A 19,950-nucleotide genomic window follows, 5' to 3' on the forward strand; every position below is an offset into this window, starting at 1 on the left:
CTGAGGCTAGTTGTGATATCTGCACTTAGTACAGTGTTTCCTTGAACTATAGTAAACTTCGCACACCTACCATGTCCCGACTGAGGAGGATTGTTTGCTTATCTGATTGAACTACCAGACATGTATATCCTCTGACATATTGGGGCCACCTTTCACTAGTGTCGTAAACAAGAGGGAAATCTTATTCTGACGCGAACCGTGATGCACGAGATTGAGGGGAATGGTGAAGCTGACAGAGCGGTAGCAGTGGCCAGTAGGCCACACGGCAAACTGGCCCATCCCCCTGCATGCAGTAACACTGCTTGCTGGAACGATGACGACCCGCTCTTCGGGAAAAGAATAATCTAAGGCTCATGAGACAGACCGCCAAGCACTGGACACCAGTCGTGTGGACAGAAGAAACGAATAGGCAACTGAATGCATGGTGAGAGAAGTCATAAGTTTTGTAGTTTGCACAAATGTCTAGTGGGCAAGTCCTCATATTTGCTTTGGATGGCTCAAGTTTTAAGAATTATGTGTAGCATCATAACACCTCCATAAATGGCTGTGGGGAAACATTCAGTGTTAGTTATTTCCGGCTTCAGAAGCAATAATAGAACCCACTAAACAATTGTGCTGTCCTCATTTTTGCCAGATTGAAAGTGTGATATTCCTTCAGTTAGAGTCATTATGTAGCCTTGTGGAAGTAGGTATCCTGTAGCCTACGTTGATGCAGTTGATATTTCACAATTACCTCTTAGAGCTGTGACGTTGTGGCGACAAGTACTGTCTACGGGCAACCGCCAGAGTGATTGAAAATAGCAATGTGTCTGTGTCCTGCAAAAATCACCTAAAAATCTAAAACACTCGCACCATACCTATCTCGCTGTCGTACATATCCTCGATTCCCAGCTCGTGAGAGCAGGGAGGGCTATTGTAGGATTAGTCCTTTTCAATAAGGTTGATAGCAATCCTAGTTCGGAATCTACGGGAGGGGGATTGCCACTACCAGCATTCGCTAGAAGGCCGAAGAAAACATCCACGAAAGCTCACTTGCCCACAGCTTCCATCCCTTAGGGTGCCGTAGGGCTGCGTCGCGCGGCCGTCCGGACTGCCCGACAGGCGAGCACGCACACCAGAAGGCGATTCGCCGTAACAGAGTATCTCCTATTCAGCCACAGTTTCATAATCCCCTGCCCACTTGGCAGGGAGTTCACTGCTGTCTGGACGGCTAGTATGTGTCAGGGACGCAGGTCAGCACTAGGTGGGTGCTGACGAGAAAGTACTGAACTGAGAGACCGCTAGACAGTGGAAAGCTGATATGTATCAATGCAACTAGAAAAAATTGCACAAGATGGCTCTTGAACTAGACATTAGTGTGCCTGATGCCAGGGTTGCTTGATACTATATGTTTACTGCTGGCTCTCCAGTATAACAGCCGCCACTACAAACACACGTGCTTTCGCTGACTTCCTGAGGCACTTTCTGTGTTTCACTTGCCCCAGCTGTTGCAAATAATTAACTTTCCACAATGTAGAATACCTCAGTTTCGTTTTAGTTCCTGCTTAATCTTGCTAGATGTTCCACTATGTTTCATAGTTACAAGTATACTGTGGAGACACTACTAAATGCTGACAATTCAGAAACCAGTAGATAATACTGACAAAATGCTACAAGTGGAAGATAGTGCACTTTCTTCAGTAGAGGGCCATGGTGGTTGAGAATCACCTGTAGTCAGTGACAAACAGGTACAGTCCCAATGTGAAGAATCGCACATTAACTTTGCAAATGTTTCCAACGTTGGCAGACTTTTGTACGAGGAAGTAGATACCGAGCAATTTCATCGCAATAAGTTGACCGTGCTGACAGACCTTGTCTGTCGGCTCGAGCTGAGACGAGACTCGACAGCTTCTTGCGAATTTTCACTTCCACGAATAGTGACATTATGTGCTGCAAAACGGTGTTTGTCAGTAGGTAGAGGTAAGAAGTGTTAGTTGAAATGTTACCGGCAGCACGTGTGGCAGAACAGTGCTACGAGATTGTAATGTAGCCTGTCGAGTGGATCAGGTTGCTTATATTTATGGCATTGACGAGTTCTAATAATTGTATATTACTCTTTGTAGTTCCCGTAGGTTGACAGTGATGGAACAAGTGTAATATCAAATGAAAAAAATATCTGGTCAGGAAATACAATGGCCTTTACAAGAAGGCATTCTCCAAGGAAGTGTTATAGGCCCTCTGCTGGTCCTGATCTATGTAAGTAGCACAATAGACAACCTCAGCGACCTTCGTAGGTTGTTTGCAGATGATGCTGACATTTACCATCTTGTAAACTCTTAAGATGACAAAAACCAATTCGGAAATAATTGACACTATCTGTATGGTGCAAAAAGTAGCAATTTACTCTAAGTAGTAAAGGGTGTGAAGTCATTCACACGAGTATTACAAGAAATCTGCTAAATTTAGGTTACGTGATAAATCGCACAAATCTAAAGGCTGTAAATTCAACTAAACACTTAATGATAGCAATTACGAATAACTTAGAGTGGAACGATCACATATATAATGTTCTGGGGAAAGCAATAAAGAGAGAGTGCTTTATTGACAGAACAACGTAGAAGCTGCAACGGGTCCACTAAGGAGACTGCCTACACTACGCTTGTCTGTCCTCTGCTAGAGTATTGCTGTGTGGTGTGGTATCTGCAGCCTGCATCACACAGGACTGACAGAGGAGATTGAAAAGTTCAAAGAAGGGTGGCTTGTTTTGTATTATTGCAAAATAGGGGAGAGTGCAGTGGGCTCAGTACGTGAATTGGGGTGGCATTCATTAAAACAAAGGTATTTTTTGTGAGCTTTCAGTTACCAACTTTCTCTTCCAATTGGGAAAGTATTTTGTTGGTGTCCCTGTCCAGAGGGAGAAATGATCATCATGATAAAATAAGAGAAACCGGAGTTCACACAGAAATATTTAAGTGATCATTTCCTGTGTGCTGTTTGGGTTTGGAACAGTGGAGAAATAGCTTGAAGGTGATTCGACAATCCTTCTGCCAGGCACTTAATTGTGAATTGCATAGTAATGATGCAGACGTTCACGAAGACCCCCCAATTATCTGTTAGATACACTGTGAAGTTTGAAACTTGTTGCGGCCACAATCGGTCGTGCTGCCGAATGCCCACTTATCCTGTCGAATTAGAAATAGCAAAGGTAACAAAAATCATTGGCCGTCAGAACTGTCTACGAATGCTTTCGTGCCGGTCCCAGTTAGGATAGTTGTGACTGGAACCGTTCAGTGACTACCACACACTTCATTTACTTCGTCTGTTTCTCGATGTGCACCTGACCACCTCATGTGTCGAAATGCATCTCATCTCCTCATATTCCTAATGCAAGATCATACTGTTCCATAACTCTCTCTGTGACCTTAACCTGTAGGTTCCTCTGTAACGTCGCAAGTCCAGTTCAGAGGTCACGCACACTGTCTTGGACAGTACTCGAACCGGACGTCGCGTTGAGGACAGTTTCAGCCCACAAAACAATACTCTTCCTCAGCTGCTGCTCCTCTGCTATTGGACCACCTCTGTAGTCCGAGCAACGTGGCTTTTAAGAAAAACCTTTCCTTTTCTCATCTTAGAAATTTCTCACTCAAACGTTTAATGTAATGGCAATTTTTCTTTATCCGCTTCCGACAAACAAGGGTTTTGGTGCCAAAATTACTGTATTCTGAATGACGTTTTGAATAGAAAATATGAGAACTGTCATAATAGTATTTGTTAAATAACATATTGATAGTATTTGTGTAACTTACGGAGAACTCCTTGTTAAATGACACAATCTTACTGGTGCCAATAAAGCTGAAAAAAAGTAAAAAAGCGGAGATAATATGAAAAGTGAACACTTGGTGCCTTCACCTATTTGTTAACAAAACAATTTTTTCCAAAAGAATGTAAAAGATGAATTAGAAGGAATTGCTGCTGTATTTTTCTAAAAACTGTCAATAACTTCTGTACTAATTTTGCAGTGAGTAACTGTTTTAACTGGAAATTGTTTTCTTTTTGCAGTTACGAAAGCATGAAGAACCTCTGTGACAGGTACAATAGAGCGATAGACAGCATCGTGCAACTGGTGAGTGCCTCATTAAATATATCTGCTGCTTACTGGGACTGCGTTTGGAGTGTTCAGTTAGCTTCCCAAATTGCTTCTCCTCTGATACTGACCTACTTTACAAGAAGCTACTGTGTAGTCTACAGAGTCCCCCTTTTAAAATGTGGTGCGACAGAAAAATGCTGAACATTAGTTTTTTAAGGTTGAACAACAATTACACTGGTTTTGTTCTACTGATTTTTATTTATTTCAAACTAGTTTTAGGCTTATTGGGCCATCTTCAGCAAACAACTGACTAGTGTCTGAAAGGAGTGCTATTTATTACGTAACCAAACATTATAAGCAAAGATACAATATACTTGCACACTGTGTTGTGCATCAAACTTGCTTGTTAACATCAAACTTACTCTTTACACGATGAACAATGTCAAACACAATAAATAAACTACACAGTATTACACATTAAATGGTTATAATGCTAAATTTTGGGTGATCTTGACATTGGCTGAGGAATTGTTGAACTGAGCTGTCTTCATTTATGCTGTGCAACAAACTTATTTTTTAACATTGTAAACTTAACTTCAAGCAATGTACAGTATTATATACAGTAATTAAAATAATGATTAAAATCTTACCATATTACAGGTTATATGTTTATGATGCCTTATTTTGTGAGATCATGAAATTGGTTCAGAACTATCAAGCTGAGAACTAGTAACTTATGTTGCGCAGCTAACATATTTTACATAGTAAATTACATTTTAATGCAATAGGAAATATTAAATACAGTAAATGATTGGAATACGCACTGTTGAAGTATTAAGAGCTATATTTTGTATTTTGCAAATTTTCATTTCTATGTTAAGAAAAAAGTTTGATGCAAATCACTCTGTGCAAGTAGATTGTATCTCTACTTACAATGTTTGGTTACCTAAGAACTATAGAGTCAGTTTCAGATGCTAGTCAGTCATTTCCTGAAGATGGCGTAGTAAGCTGAAACTAGTTTGAAATAAACAAGTCAGTGGAACAAAAACTGTGTACTTGGTACTCAACCTTAAATATGGAATGGTTGTACCAAGAAGTAACGGAAGAATCCATAAATAAGCTAACCATTAGATTGGAATAATCAGAATTCATTGCAGGGCTTGTCCGAATGGAGGACTCTATTGTTAGGAGTCACCCTGTGGTTTAGAGGAATTGTAGGATGTCAGGTCCGCCAGATATGCAAAACGCCATTTTTTCCTGTTTCGAAACATGTTTCAGCACCACTGTGCCATCATCAGTGGGTTTCCGTTTTATCTGTTCTGTAATGTGAGCATTTTATTAAATGATTATAAAATTATGTGCATGTTTAGTTCCAACAATAGTTCGTTTCTTTTTGTAAATACCTTTACACTTGGTGTGCCACAGCCTATACAGCAAACTGAATATTGAGGAAAACTTCCACATACAGAAGGCAATAGCAGAAGGAAAACAGGTCTTAAATACACTACACTGTGCAAGGGCACACTATTTAACACATTAAAGGAACTTTACAAAAGAGACAACACAAACAGATAAATCGAACACACACATACACACAAAATGTAAACAAAATTCGAATTTGGCGCCAAATTCTCTGACTGGGCTGGGACACACAACAAACCACAATCAGACTGTGTTTTGGTTAAGTGAAAAGTGTTTTACGACCGTATTTGTGTGGAGTATATGTGTTATATTTATGTATGCATCATGACACCTCACCATGATGCAGAGAATAAAAGAACTTGCCACACGAAAACGTAAGTAAAAATGAATATAGGTGCACACCAAGTATCGAGGTATTAACAAAAAGAAATGAACTATCGTTGGAACTAAACATCCACATAATTTTGTTATCATTTAATAAAAATTGACACATTACAGAATAAATAACACGGAAACCCACTGATGATGGCACAGTGGTGCTGAGACATGTTTGGGTACTGAGAAAAAACGGTGTTTCGCATATTTGGCGGACCTCACATCCTACAATTTTAACTGCAGATGCGGTCAACCCAAGGAGCTGCAAATCCAAATGATGAATATTTTGAGGAATATTCTCTCTCTCTCTCTCTCTCTCTCTCTCTCTCTCTCTCTCTCTCTCTCTCTCTGTGTGTGTGTGTGTGTGTGTGTGTGTGTGTGTGTGTGTGTGTGTGTGTGTGTGTGTGTGTGTGTGTGTGAGTGAGTGTGAGAGAGAGAGAGAGAGAGAGAGAGGGGGGGGGGGGGGGGGGGGGGGGACGACTTCACTTCATTCTTGAAAAGCCAACCAGTACCCTTAAACAGCTGTAGGAGTTTCTGTTAGCCACAATTTTTTCAGGAATTAACACCACCAATATTTTGTGTCTTTAGGCCTCCACTGCTCCGCGATTGTATGTGTAGTTTAAATTCAGTTAGTTGTTATCTGACGTTGCGTGAAATACCGTCTGCAGGCATCTGTTCTCCTCGGCGCTAGAGAATCACTTAGTCTGTGTCCCCTAAAGTGATGACGTAAATTGGAAATTTGTGGTAAGGTTCTGTGGGAACAAACAGCCGAGGTCATCGGTCCCTAGGATTACACACTAATTAAACTAACTTACGCTAAGGACAATACACACGCACACATGCCCGAGGGAGGACTCGAACCTCCGGCGGGGGAAGTGGCACGAACTGTGAAAGGCACCTCTGACCGCACGGCGATGACGTAGAAGCTTCGGTGCGGATCTGTGTAGTGTCTCCCGGGAAAACCGTTCCCTAACTTGGACGTCCACGACCCTAGACCTGTCGAACTAACTGAAGTACGTTCTTAATTCGGCGATTACCAAAACACCTAGGCTTGGAATGGATCGTTCTAAAGTTTCTCATCGCATTGCGTTTGCTGTGTGTAAGCATTGAAAATAGACTTTGAGTTTTTGTCAGTATGTAGCTTGTACAAATATTTAATTGAAAGTGTTGATTCTCGTACAGAAATCCGTTAAACTGAATTCACAGTTTTAATTGGAAGCAGAGCTGTACGTTTTATGCGTGCGGAAGAAGTGTCCTACCCGAGAAGCAGCGAAGGTGTCAACACGGCGTCGAGCCGGAAATGCCAGGCTGGCTGTCGCACTGCTGAGGGGAGCGGTCCGGCGCGCTGCCTGCCAAATGCCGACTTATTTCAGTAGCACCGCAGTTTGTAGTGGCTGTGAAGAGGACAGACAGGCGTCGAGAGAGCCGAACAACAGCGATCCGCAGCCAGGCAGCACGCTCTCCCCCCTCCCCAACCACAGAAGAAATCGAAATCCGGCAGAGTGGGTCCGCCGGCCGTGGCCGCCCCGCTGCCGAATGTCAGTGTCGCCCGCGCCGAGCCGAGCCGCCGCCAAGGTCACCAGCCAACCACGAGCCTGCACGGGACAGTGCGATCGGTCTCGTATCGATCTACCCTTGTAAGTGTGGTGGGCGAAGCGCGGTTGCTGGTAGGCTTCAGTACGACACACGGCTCCTCAAGTTTTCTAGTCGTAGTCGTGCGCTGCAGTACGTAACGGCACTCTGCTCATATTTCGCGAGTAGACCTCAACAACCTTACGAGAACTGTAAGAAAAACCTACAAACCTTGTTCCCTTGTACGTGCGGTTGGTTTCCACTTAATAAAAACGGAGAGTCAGTCACCATGAGAACAAGTAAAAGATCGTTAACGGATCCATACATGATAACATTTCGTAAAGAGAGATCGAAGTCTCGAGTAACCAGTACACGTTACAGAAGAAATTGAAACGCCGTCGTAGTTGTAAAACTGTGATTCAGATAATTGTGGCTGGTCACAGGCCAAAGGATGAACTAGGGGTCGATTATGTGACGACGGAGCAAACCTGTAGCGGAACACTCAGCTCACCTTTCAATTTGTTCTCTCGCTTTCTTATAAGGCTCTGTCTGTGTGTGTGTGTGTGTGTGTGTGTGTGTGTGTGACCTACGGAATGAGATGATGGTTTTCCGCTCCTCTGCCGCTGACTCGCTCCGGCCGAGTGGCAAGTGATTTCCTCCGTTGCGTCAGCGGACTTGCTTCGCGAAGGAAAGTGAATCGGTAGGTGGTCTCTCCCTCGCGCGGCCACGGCGCTGCTCGTGCGGGAGAGCCAGAAGGAAAAATTCTCATGGAAGCAGGCTTGAAGACAAATAAGGACGCGTTCGTAGAATTTGTCGACTTCGAAAAAGCGGAATTAAAATTGACAGCGGGAGGATATCACCGATAAGATTCGACGATGACAGTGCTATCCTCAGTAAAGGTCAAGAATAATTACAGTATATGCTGAATGGAGTGAACAACCTGATAAATACAGAATACGAATTGAGAGTAAATGGAACAAAGACGAAACTGTGACTCTCCACGTACAGGAAGTCCTTTGGGGTTTGATGAATGTCGGTTAAACTCGTTAACCCACAGTGATCCACGACATTTTCATGCACTGGGGAAGATTACAAAATTTGCTGTATGGATAAAACGTGTTGTGAACAAAAATCATAAAAATCAGCGGGTGGTCATATGTGCATCTCTGCTCGGGAACAACACCGATCAGACCTATCCTGTATCATTACTAGTGACGAGAAAAGGTGTCTTTACACTAACGTAAGAAAAAGAAAGGAATAACTGAGCCCAAAAAAAGAAGCAGCAATCCTCTTACAAAGACCTGCGCGCATTCACAGAAGATGATGATATGCATCTGATCAAACAGCTATGGTATGGTGTGCTACGAACTGCTCACTGGAGATGTACCAATCACTGCTGACGTTTGTCAGAACTGAGACGTCTTGCAGACGCAGTCCGAGAACGACTGCTGCGTGAAGCGACGCCATTCCACGACAACGCTCGTCCGCATTCTGCTAGAAATGGCTCTGAGCGCTATGGGACTTAACATGTGAGGTCATCAGTCCCCTAGAACTTAGAACTACTTAAACCTAACTAACCTAAGGACATCACACACACATCCATGGCCGAGGCAGGATTCGAACCTGCGACCGTAGGGGTGGCGCGGTTCCAGATTGAAGCTCCTAGAGCCGCTCGGTCACACTGGCCGGCTCATTCTGCTAGACTGACAAAAAATACTATACAGGAGTTTGGTTGGGAAGTCATTTCGCACCCACTTTATTCCCTGCCCTTGCGCCCTCAGATTTTCACCTTATACGCTCTCTATCGAACGACTTTCGAGGAACTTCCTTTCCGGATGAAAATGCGTGAGTGATGAGAGGAAACCAAGCAAGTGTGAAGAGGTGGTGGGTTTCAATTCCCAATTTGTTTCAGTTCTCGTCTTACTCCGGGCGTCTTGTCGAGACTTGGACGGTTCATAGTCATGCGAACACACGCGAGGAAACAGAACGCCCCGTTCTCTCCAGTGGGATTTGTACGTAGCGGACGGTTGGGGGCTGGCCATTCGTAATTACAATCCGTCTGGAGAATATAAAGTATCCACAATTTGCATCGCACCATGGTGGACGATGGTCCAGGACTTTTCCTTCTGGCGCTTTTGGTTCAGGAAACTTTTTATTATACAGTTCAGCCTAATCTCGTGCAACTAAGTATCATCATCGGTTACCATTTCTCAGGTGATACGAATACATTGTATAGTGATTCCTTAAAGGGCAAATGGTACCCTTTCTGGCCTCTTGAGGTGCACTTTTAAGACTAGATACCACGTATAGCGGTGTATAGAAGGTAGATTATCTAATTTAGTGCCCTGTAGCCTACTTCTTCGTTTCCTTCTAACTTTTGGTGACGACTTACTAAGAAACGGGTCACGATAACATTTGTGCGACCTGACGCTGAAAAGTACAATAAAGGAGTTTTGTGTTTATTACTCCTCTCCTTGATGGCAGCTTAACTTTATGTTGTTAGTAGTATGTCGATACCCTCCCTTCGGCGGTATTGCGCCAGAGGTATAATTTTGTCGGGCTGCTTCGGCTGCCTCGACTGCGGCGGCGCAGCACAGTAAACAGGCAGGCGCGCGCGTTGTTTGGACTTGCGTTCGCTTTCAGTGGCGCGTCTGCCGGCCTCGCTTGGCGCGCCGAGGGGTAAATTGGGTCAGTCAGTCAGGCGGAGGACCAAAATACGAGCCGGCGACCCAGTTCCCCACGCACCACGTCTCGCTCTGGCTTTCTCAACTGGAGCCTTGCGTAATTCGTGCGCTCCCGCTACGCGGCACTCGGTAGTCCACAGTCTAGTTTCAATTAGCTCCTCTTAACTTCTTTCGTTACAGAAAATAACCCACACATTCGTCCACATCGATTTACGTCTCGGTATGCAACATCGTTAGCAACTTCTGTAGCAGTGATGCGTCACATGGAAGCATGTTCCTCACGGGCGGAAGATGAAGCCTCTCTCTCTCTCTCTCTCTCTCTCTCTCTCTCTCTACTGCACGAAGAATTTTTCCATATATTTATTTGAAGAACGACGTGGTTGCCCCCAGGCTGTGCTTTATTGAGCACTCCTAGCCAGTTTCGAGCTTGTGCTGATTCTCGAGTGCACAATGGGTATCACCAAATCCTCACATGTATGTAACAAAAACGGCGTGGTACGTGGTTTTTATACATACTTGAAAGGATGACGAGTCGACATCCATTGTGTATTTGAGAGTGTGCATACGCTCAGAGGTGGCCAGTAGCGCTTAATAAATAAAGCACTCGTGTAAACTGACAGTATGAAAGAACAATGTCTGTCTGTGAACTTCTCGAGGCTTCTTTGCTCACCCAGAAGTCCCCAGCTATTTAGCCAGTGTTGGAAAACTGAATAATTAAGTCTGTCCACTGTCTTACCAGTAGGGACTTCTATATCCCCAATAAACATTTCGAAACGGAGCTTCACCATTAGGGCTTCAGCCTATCGGACGATACGTACACTTTTGTTAAGGCTCACACTACACCATTTGAGCATGTTTACAATTTAAATAATCGTTTGATATTTGTACAATGTAGTTTCATTAATTACTTAAGTCCTTCCAAATAAAACAAACATACTGCCGTTATTTTTGTTCTGTAACCAACGATGTGACAGTCATGTTCTGTGTATGTTGACAGTTGACAATCCTATGGCACTCGTAATAAGTTCTAAGGGGATAAATTGCAAATAGCGCCTAGGCATCTACGCTTCAGGCGCCGCGAGGTGACCGGCGTGCGCCTGTGGGAGTCCAGTCTGGCTCAGTATTTCCTCATATCAGAAATTAGGGGTGAGTGTCATTTCTTGACAGTTCTTCGCAATATGCACGTAATACCTATTTCGTTACAGTACATACAAAGTGTGGTTGAAGTAGCCGTGCAAAGGAAGGTATTCCTTCCGTGTTACTGCTGTTTGCGAGGTGCCAATTCCGCTGATATTTTTGACGGATCCGACCTGCTGATCACAGACCCGCCGTTTACATTAATTAACGTGCAGGGCCCGCCTCTCAGATCTGCCCCCTTCCTGATGTAAATCGACAGATTATCGTAATTTATAGGTCATTAAGCCACAGCCGACGAATTTCAATAGTCGCAGTTGTCTCGCCGAAAGTGCGTTGAACAGTGACTGCGCAGTTTTATACAGTATTTCATTGTAGTTAATTTGAATGTTGAATGTCATTCACGTCTTTGAAAGGAAGTTTTTATGGACGATAATACGAAGAGAATTGTGGAGGTCGCTGGCGGTTTGTACGCTATGAACTTACGTATTGCTCGAAAGAAAAACTGTTCAAAACGAGTGAAAAATCGGTTTCCGAAAGGCAATATTCCGGTCGTATGCGTCTGATGTATGGTGTGCACTACTGTGAGAGTCGTGAAGTTTCGGTATGCTAGGAAGTTGGCGTTCTTGATCCTTTGTAAAGTACTGACTGATAATATCTGTGAAATAATAGACTTAACACAGCTACGAGCAATGCGATAGTGAACATAGTACAAACAATATTTTTTATTTCCAGTCATCATATATTTGTTTATAATTAAAATTTACCAAGGCCTGTACCTTTCTGAGCACTTTTGTGAAACCTGATGTAAAATTTTGTAGCTTAGTTTTCAATACCCTTCGGTCCACATCTGGAACACGGTATAGAAATGTTTGTCACCTCTTACTTCATCTTTTTACATTCTTGTTCGTGTAATGCTCTTGGATGAACTTCAACGAACAAGCTCTTTCGCGCTACAATTGTATAAGTTTTGCGACGTGGTCATTGGTGCACCCCTTCGGCGTACTTGAAGCAATTAAAACTTACCGCCAATGGAAAACAACAGGCATAACCGCGGACTTTCAGAACATGGCCAGTTCGTGTGTGCCAGCTGGGGAGGAGGAATTGCCGGTTCAGAGTACTTGCAGGTGTCGGCCTGAAAGTCGGATCCCCACTAACGTACAGGCAGGTCAGAATTCTTCGGGAGTGTCCATGGCTGGTAACTAAAATCCGGTTGTGTGTGACCAGCAACTGTTCTCGTGTTTTGTACGTTGTTAGATAGTGCTTATATTTGAGGTTACAGGGCTCGATTGTAAGTGTCGATTGTGCTTAGGGACATACAGCGCAGCTCAAACTAGCAATATGCCTGAAAAAGTGCTGCTACCGGGAGTAAAGCAGGCGGTAAGTAGCACTCGTTTTTCCTGCTGTTGTGACGGCTGGCCTTGTGTCGCGCTGTGGCGTCGCGTCGGGCGCCTCCGGCCGCTTCCGCCAGCTTTCGGCGCGGTGCCTCCCTCAACATCGATCGCCGGGGACTAAATATAGCGCCCCCCCCCCCCCCCCCCCCCGCGTGTCAGCGAACCCGCGCGCTTACTAAACTAGGCTGCCGGCCGGCCAGAGACCCATTCGCTATTTTCAGGCCGTGCCTGGCTTCTTTTTTAAATGGCCTCTCTCTTTTTTGTCTGTGTGCATCTGCACGGCGTGGCGCTGGCCGCTCGTTGTAAACACTTGCTCGCCTGCGCATCGCTTTCAGTGGGGTCACTGTTCGTCGGGGCTGCTTTTAAACCGGTGCCCGACCTCGTGGCGTTCACAGTTCGACGCCTGTGCAGTGGTAGTCTCGACGATGCGTGCTCAGTTCCTTGCTCCTCGTGGAGACAGAATGTGCCGTTCAGTCATTTGTTGCAGATCTGCTGGATCAAAAAGGGTGACAGGGGGCTTTTATTCTACTCGTAGCGCCAACGCCATGCTGTGGTTGCGGGCTGGCGTCAAATTAACACGTGGCGTACGACACCAGATCCACTTTATTGACTGCTTGTCCAACACTCATTTCCGTTTTATTCTGCCTGTGTATTTTGTTTATAGTGACAGGAAATATACCCAGAATTGGTGCTTTCTCAGCACTGTTAGCAGAACACACGTTTCTTCTTTTTAGAAAGCTTAATTCGTAATGAACCATACACTCATCCCATGCGAAACAATGCGTTCCACATTTAAAGTAATATTTTTCTCTCGTTTAGAGGCACTAAAGCTTACAATTTATTCGAAATAACTAGCAAGTACATAAGCTAACGTGGACGCCCATAGCGACAGCGAGAGCCTGCATTCTGCAATGTAATTTCACGCGTGTGCATCACGGTAGGAGATACACAATGCAGCAACTGTGTTAACCAAAAAGTTAGTTTGCGTGGCCATCGTCCGCAGCATGTATGTAACTTAAATATTCGTTTTATAAATCCTACAATTTTATTTCAGATGCGTTTCACGTTTTACGTTAAAGCGATAATAAAATCTCTTCACCCACAGGAAATTCGGTTTAGACGTTGCCAGTTAACTCGTCCTTTCCGCGTGGCCGCGCTGTTTGCGGTTTCGTCTTACTGTGCACGCTGAAGTCTGCAGTCTGATGAAAACTGTTGTCACAGAACGCTATAACACACAACAAACCAGCGACAAGTAGCTAAATCCAGACTGTTCCAACCCACTTATGGGGTAAATAGACTGCAACAACAAGAGACGTTTAAATTTATAAAACGAGTAATTATTTTATCTGTTCATTCGAAGAAGTCGGAGCAGCTGTAAATAAATCCTAAAATAATAAAAGATTCGAAATGTTAAATTTACGTTCACTGAACGTAGAAATTGATACATCAAGTTCTTCGACCTAACATGTTGGTAATATTGCACAGATTTCCTTATCGTATTCAGCTCGTGTGAGTCACTCTTCAATCAACGGACTAGTTTTCGCACTTAACCCACGTGACGGAGCGAATAGTACATAAAAATCTACAAACATAAATAGCTGACTCCGTCGTGTGAGAAAGAATAACAGCAGGGAAAGTGCTGAAACATGTTTAAATAAAACAAAACTAACCAAATGATATCTCACGTTTGGCACTTTGTGCGTAATCAGCGGCGACGAGTGATAAATGTGTGTCGGACCGGGATTCGAACCCAGGTCTCCTACTTACTAGGCAGCTGCGTCAGCCACCGGACGCAGTGTTTATAGCAGTTGCACGGCCTATGCCAGCACGCCTCCCGGACGACTCACGATCCCACCCGGCGCCTTCTACCCGCGCCGCGGTCTTCGTCCGTGCCCTCCATGCTCGCTACTTTGAGATTCCCGCAGGAGGTCGGACGTAATGGTGCATCCGCACCTATTTTACAGTGCGTGGTGTCTGTTCTTTCGGACAGATAGTGAAAAGAGAATTTCTTACGATGAAAATATACATGAAATTTCTTCTCTTATGTTGTTGCAAACCGACAGTGAGATTTTCGGTAAGCCGTTGACCTCTCTGGTCGCCAGTTGCTTGTTTAATGAGACACCCTGTTTCAGAATTCAGTAGGAATAGTTGCTTCAAATGAGTTTGTGGAAATTATACCCTGTTTTGGCAAAAGAGCCACAGATAAACTTGTCAACAAGAGATATATAGCCGTTACTCGTAAATGATAGTCTTCGAATGAGAAAAGGTTAACAGATTATACTAAAATCAAGTTCTAATTGTGGGTCAACCTTGGCGAAATGTCCGTAACCCAACGCAACTTACCAAAGTATTTTATTCCTGTTCTTCAACTGAGCAAAATGAAAATAAGGACGAGCGTGCCCGTCGGGCCGAGTGGCGCGCACGTGCCAGACAACAGCTTGCCAAATTGTCACGTGTGATTCGCGAATAAAAGATTTAATGAGAAAAGTAAACAATTGATCCACCGCAAAACACGACGGCCCGTGTGCCGTCAGCAGCTGAGAATAATGCGCGCTTCAGGTATTCCAAAGCTAGTCAGGTGTGCTCTGTGAGAGGAAGAGTTGCGACGTTCGGAAAACATTGTCATAAATCTAAGCCTGCCTTTGTCAACAATACATTTCAGCAAATTAAATATATGTAAGCACCGTGCTCTGCAGGGTGCTCATAATTTCGGAATAATACTGACCACATTCATTTTTGTAGCCTGCTTTGTAATTAGTATGCAACCACTGAAATGCTTTTTTCGTCACTAGATGTCAATTAAAATCATTGTCATTCATGAGGGTTCCACGATTGTTTCTAACCCGCAGTGAAAATATGATGAATATATAAATAAAATTCATAGCCGAGTAATGACAATGAAACTTGTATTACTTCAGATCTTGGAAGCTTTTTAGCCGGAACACAAAGGGGATACGTCTGTGGAAATTCTCACTTTTCGAATGCTTGTATCAGATCGTACAGATACGCCAGCATAATAGGCAGTACGTAGACAATCTTGTTTTTTTTTTTTTTCTATAATATTAAGGATTTCCTGCTTTGCTTCTCTATCACACGATTTTGTGATATTACTTCCTATTTCACTACCCTCACGATGAATCGCGTGTCCCTTCTTGCGATCAGAAGACTTTGTGGACGCAGAAGATCAAATCCCGGTGGCTAATGACTCACCAGTCATTGAATTATGCATCGGTCTTTACAAAAGAAAAACGCTAACGAAACAAATCAGGAAAACTGCAACGAAATCTGCCAACTTTAGACTGAGCTTTCTACGTCAAACCTGTGTTTACTGTTCGCTACTTGTGTGTGTGTGTGTGTGTGTGTGGGGGGGGGGGGGGGGGTAGGTTTGCGCAGGAGCGTAACTTTCGTTTATTTACGAATCCACTCTTCACGACATTGCTGAACACCTCGAACCCTATAACCTACATAGTAATAGTGCTTCCTTGTAATCGACAACTGTGCTTTTACCCAGTTATTTTAAAGTAGTTAGCATATCAACCATTGAGGAACAAATATAAATGGATTAGCAGGAATATATGAGAACGGCGCGTTGCCATGTGGACTGTTAAGGAAGGTTATAGCTGTAAGACGACGCTCAAATTAGTGGCTGATGGGAGGCTCAAAACCAAACAAGTTGAATTACACCGACCGGTGTAGACTGAGTTCTGATCGCTGCCAACTTCAACTAGTAGACGGCACTGTGCTCGATGCGTCTGAGGCTGCCTAAGCAGGAGAGACACACGGAGTTAATAATGGCCGAAACACAGTGTAACTGACTGAGAGTGTGAAATCATTTATTGTCGTGTTGGCAGAATTAAATGTAGCAACGGCCACTAGTTAAAGTGGTCATCGTTATTGGGAGAAGCTTACTGGGAAGTGAAGTCATAATTACGTGTCCTCCGTAAAACTCTATGCGACCACTAAAATCGATAGTAGTAGACAAATGACCTGTCGAGTTGCTATATTATAGTCGTTTTTACTTCCGCCCTCCGAATATACGTTATCACAAACACGTGAAACGAGCGAGGTGGCGCAGTGGCCAGCACACTGGACTCGCATTCGGCAGGACGACGGCTCAGACCCGCGTCCGGCCATCCTGATTTTGGTTTTCCGTGATTTCCCTAAATTGCTTCATGCGCATTTCGGGATGGTTCCTTTGAAAGGGCACGGCCGACTTACTTCTCATCCTTCCCGAATCCGATGGGACCGATGACCTCGCTGTTTGGTTCCCTCCCCTAAACCAACCAGCCAAACATGTCACTATTGGTACGATTTGTTATAATGACATTGTCAGTGGTAAAAGCCTTCTTGAAGATCCTAAGATAAGATACTAAGAAGAAAGTCGAAAATTTTAAGAATTCTCACCGTAACGTAGTGGACTGAGGTAGAAAGGAGTATGTTCGCTTCCCGCTTTGTTAACATACTAACGGAGAAACACGGCTTTGCCCAGGTATTTGTTTATTTACAGCTGTGCGTCCATGCACGTGCCACGCAGCATCTGTTGTTGTGCTTCATGTTTATGACGTCATACCTCCTGAACTGTGTGTCGTACAATGATACAATTCTGCAGTTACATTCAGTGGTTATGTGTGCATGCTGTCTGCAAAATGTCGCGAATACAGTTAGTAGCGATAAATCATAACGTCATGCCTCATGTCGTACTTTTAATGCATCAACATTGCGAAAAGTAGTAAGCGGTAAACATTTTTTCTCTCATCATTTTGTAGGCTAAGTGTTCTCATTCTCAAATACTGGATGAATAAAGTCTGGGAATTTACGTGTCGCGGGCTGTGAGTTTTTTCACTCCACCCCGTTGATAGGCATGTGGTTTTATCCCCACAGCGATTGTTGTCCGACAGTAAGGTATATGTGTATAAAGTTTGTTTGAAATCGATCTCTCTCACTCACACACACACACACACACACACACACACACACACACATACATATATATATAGTCCAACTGCGCTCCAGCTGTGATCTTGCTTGCGTTCTTCGGTCCATTTTACGCCTGTTCGTTTGTCACAGTGTAGGTCGCTGTCTCAGGAGTGAGTTTGTTCGATTTTGCGAACACTCCAGTTTTATGCACGAAGAAATTGCAATAATGTTTCTCTGAACCACATTAACTGCGAAAATATAGGAGATAATGTGATAATGAATGGCGCTAATAAAAGTAGTTTCACATACGAGGTGTGACTATAATAACGGGAATGAAGCTGACCGAGTAAGTACGGATGCACGAAGATAAACGACCAGTAGCTGTGAAGCGTGAAGCCTCGGTTGAATGCGGCGTGGACAAATCAGTGTGGGTGTGGCCTTCATTTGTGTAAGAGCTGGTATATTGTTTCGCCAGAAAAATGGTACGTGTAATAGAGCAACGAATGTCGTCAAGTTTCACACTAGGAAAAACTGCTACTGACATCAGTATTTTAGTAAAAAGAAGTGTTTGGCGAAGACGTCTATCACGTACGCGAGTTTTTGAGCGGCCAAAACGTTTCCAAGGTGGCTGAGAAGACACTGAAGGTGACCGACGCACGGGTCGTCCTTCGACATCAAAAACGGACGGAAATATCGAATGAGAACTATCGCAGAATCATGCATCGAAGCTGCTTACAAGAATAATATACAGAAGAATGGAAAAGAAAATTGAGGATGCACTAGATAACGATCTGTTTGACTTTAGGAAAGGTAAAGCCACGAGAGAGGCAATTCTGACGTTACGGCTAATAATGGAAGCAAGGCTAAAGAAAAATCAAGACACTTTCATAGGATTTGTCGACCTGGAAAAAGCGTTCGACAATATAAAATGGTGCAAGCTGTTAGAGATTCTGAAAAAAGTAGGGGTAAGCTATAGGGAGAGACGGGTCATATACAATATGTACAACAACCAAGAGGGAATAATAAGAGTGGACGATCAAGAACGAAGTGCTCGTATTAAGAAGGGTGTAAGGCAAGGCTGTAGCCTTTCGCCCCTACTCTTCAATCTGTACATCGAAATAAAAGAAAGGTTGAGGAGTGGAATTAAAATACAAGGTGAAAGGATATCAATGATACGATTCGTTGATGACATTGCTATCCTGAGTGAAAGTGAAGAAGAATTAAATTATCTGCTGAACGGAATGAACAGTCTAATGAGTACACAGTATGGTTTGAGAGTAAATCGGAGAAAGACGAAGGTAATGAGAAGTAGTAGAAATGAGAACAGCGAGAAACTTAACATCAGGATTGATGGTCACGAAATCAATGAAGTTAAGGAATTCTGCTGCCTAGGCAGTAAAATAACCAATGACGGACGGAGCAAGGAGGACATCAAAAGCAGACTCGCTATGGCAAAAAAGGCATTTCTGGCCAAGAGAAGTCTACTAATATCAGATACCGGCCTTAATTTGAGGAAGAAATTTCTGAGGATGTACGTCTGGAGTACAGCATTGTATGGTAGTGAAACATGGTCTGTGGGAAAACCGGAACAGAAGAGAATCGAAGCATTTGAGATGTGGTGCTATAGACGAATGTTGAAAATTAGGTGGACTGATAAGGAATGAGGTTCTACGCAGAATCGGAGAGGAAAGGAATGTGTGGAAAACACTGATAAGGAGAAGGGACAGGATGATAGGACATCTGCTAAGGCATGAGGGAGTGACTTCCATGGTACTAGAGGGAGCTGTAGAGGGCAAAAACTGTAGAGGAAGACAGAGATTGGAATACGTCAAGCAAATAATTGAGGACGTAGGTCGCAAGTGCTACTCTGAGATGAAGAGGTTAGCATAGGAAAGGAATTCGTGGCGGGCCGCATCAAACCAGTCAGTAGACTGATGACCAAAAAAAGTAAACTTATTCGATCTGGCTGTCGGTTGAGTATTCGGTCGCTGCAGCAAATGACAAAGAATGCGTAAGGCAAATTAAACGCAACCAATTGAACGTGATGCCAGCGGCCTTGCCGCAGTGGTAACGCCGGTTCGTCGGATCACCGCTGTCGGGCTGGGCTAGCACCTGGATGGGTGACCATCTGGTCTGCCGAGCGCTGTGGGCAAGCGGGTTGCACTCAGCCCTTGTGAGACAAAATGGAGGAGGTGCTTGATCGACAAGTAGCGGCTCCAGTCTCGTAAACTGACATACGGCCGGGAGAGCGGTGTGCTGCCCACATATCCGCATCCAGAGACACCTGTGCGTGAGGATGACACGGCGGCCGGTCGGTGACGTTGGTCCTTCGTGGCCTGTTCGGGCGAAGTTAGTTTAATTTAACATGAGAAGAATATATATGCGA

At 44.0% G+C, this 19,950-nt stretch overlaps 1 protein-coding gene across 1 annotated transcript in view; it reads left to right on the forward strand.

Moving 5' to 3' along the window:
• The window catches only part of LOC124794700 (histone-lysine N-methyltransferase, H3 lysine-79 specific), a 209,582-nt gene that overhangs the window by 72,355 nt on the left and 117,277 nt on the right, over positions 1-19,950 (forward strand). The window contains 1 exon segment of the mRNA XM_047258267.1: positions 4,039-4,102. Coding sequence (XP_047114223.1) covers positions 4,039-4,102 — 64 coding nt within the window.

Source organism: Schistocerca piceifrons, chromosome 4, assembly GCF_021461385.2.
Source record: "Schistocerca piceifrons isolate TAMUIC-IGC-003096 chromosome 4, iqSchPice1.1, whole genome shotgun sequence".
Classification (NCBI taxonomy): Eukaryota; Metazoa; Arthropoda; class Insecta; order Orthoptera; family Acrididae; genus Schistocerca; species Schistocerca piceifrons.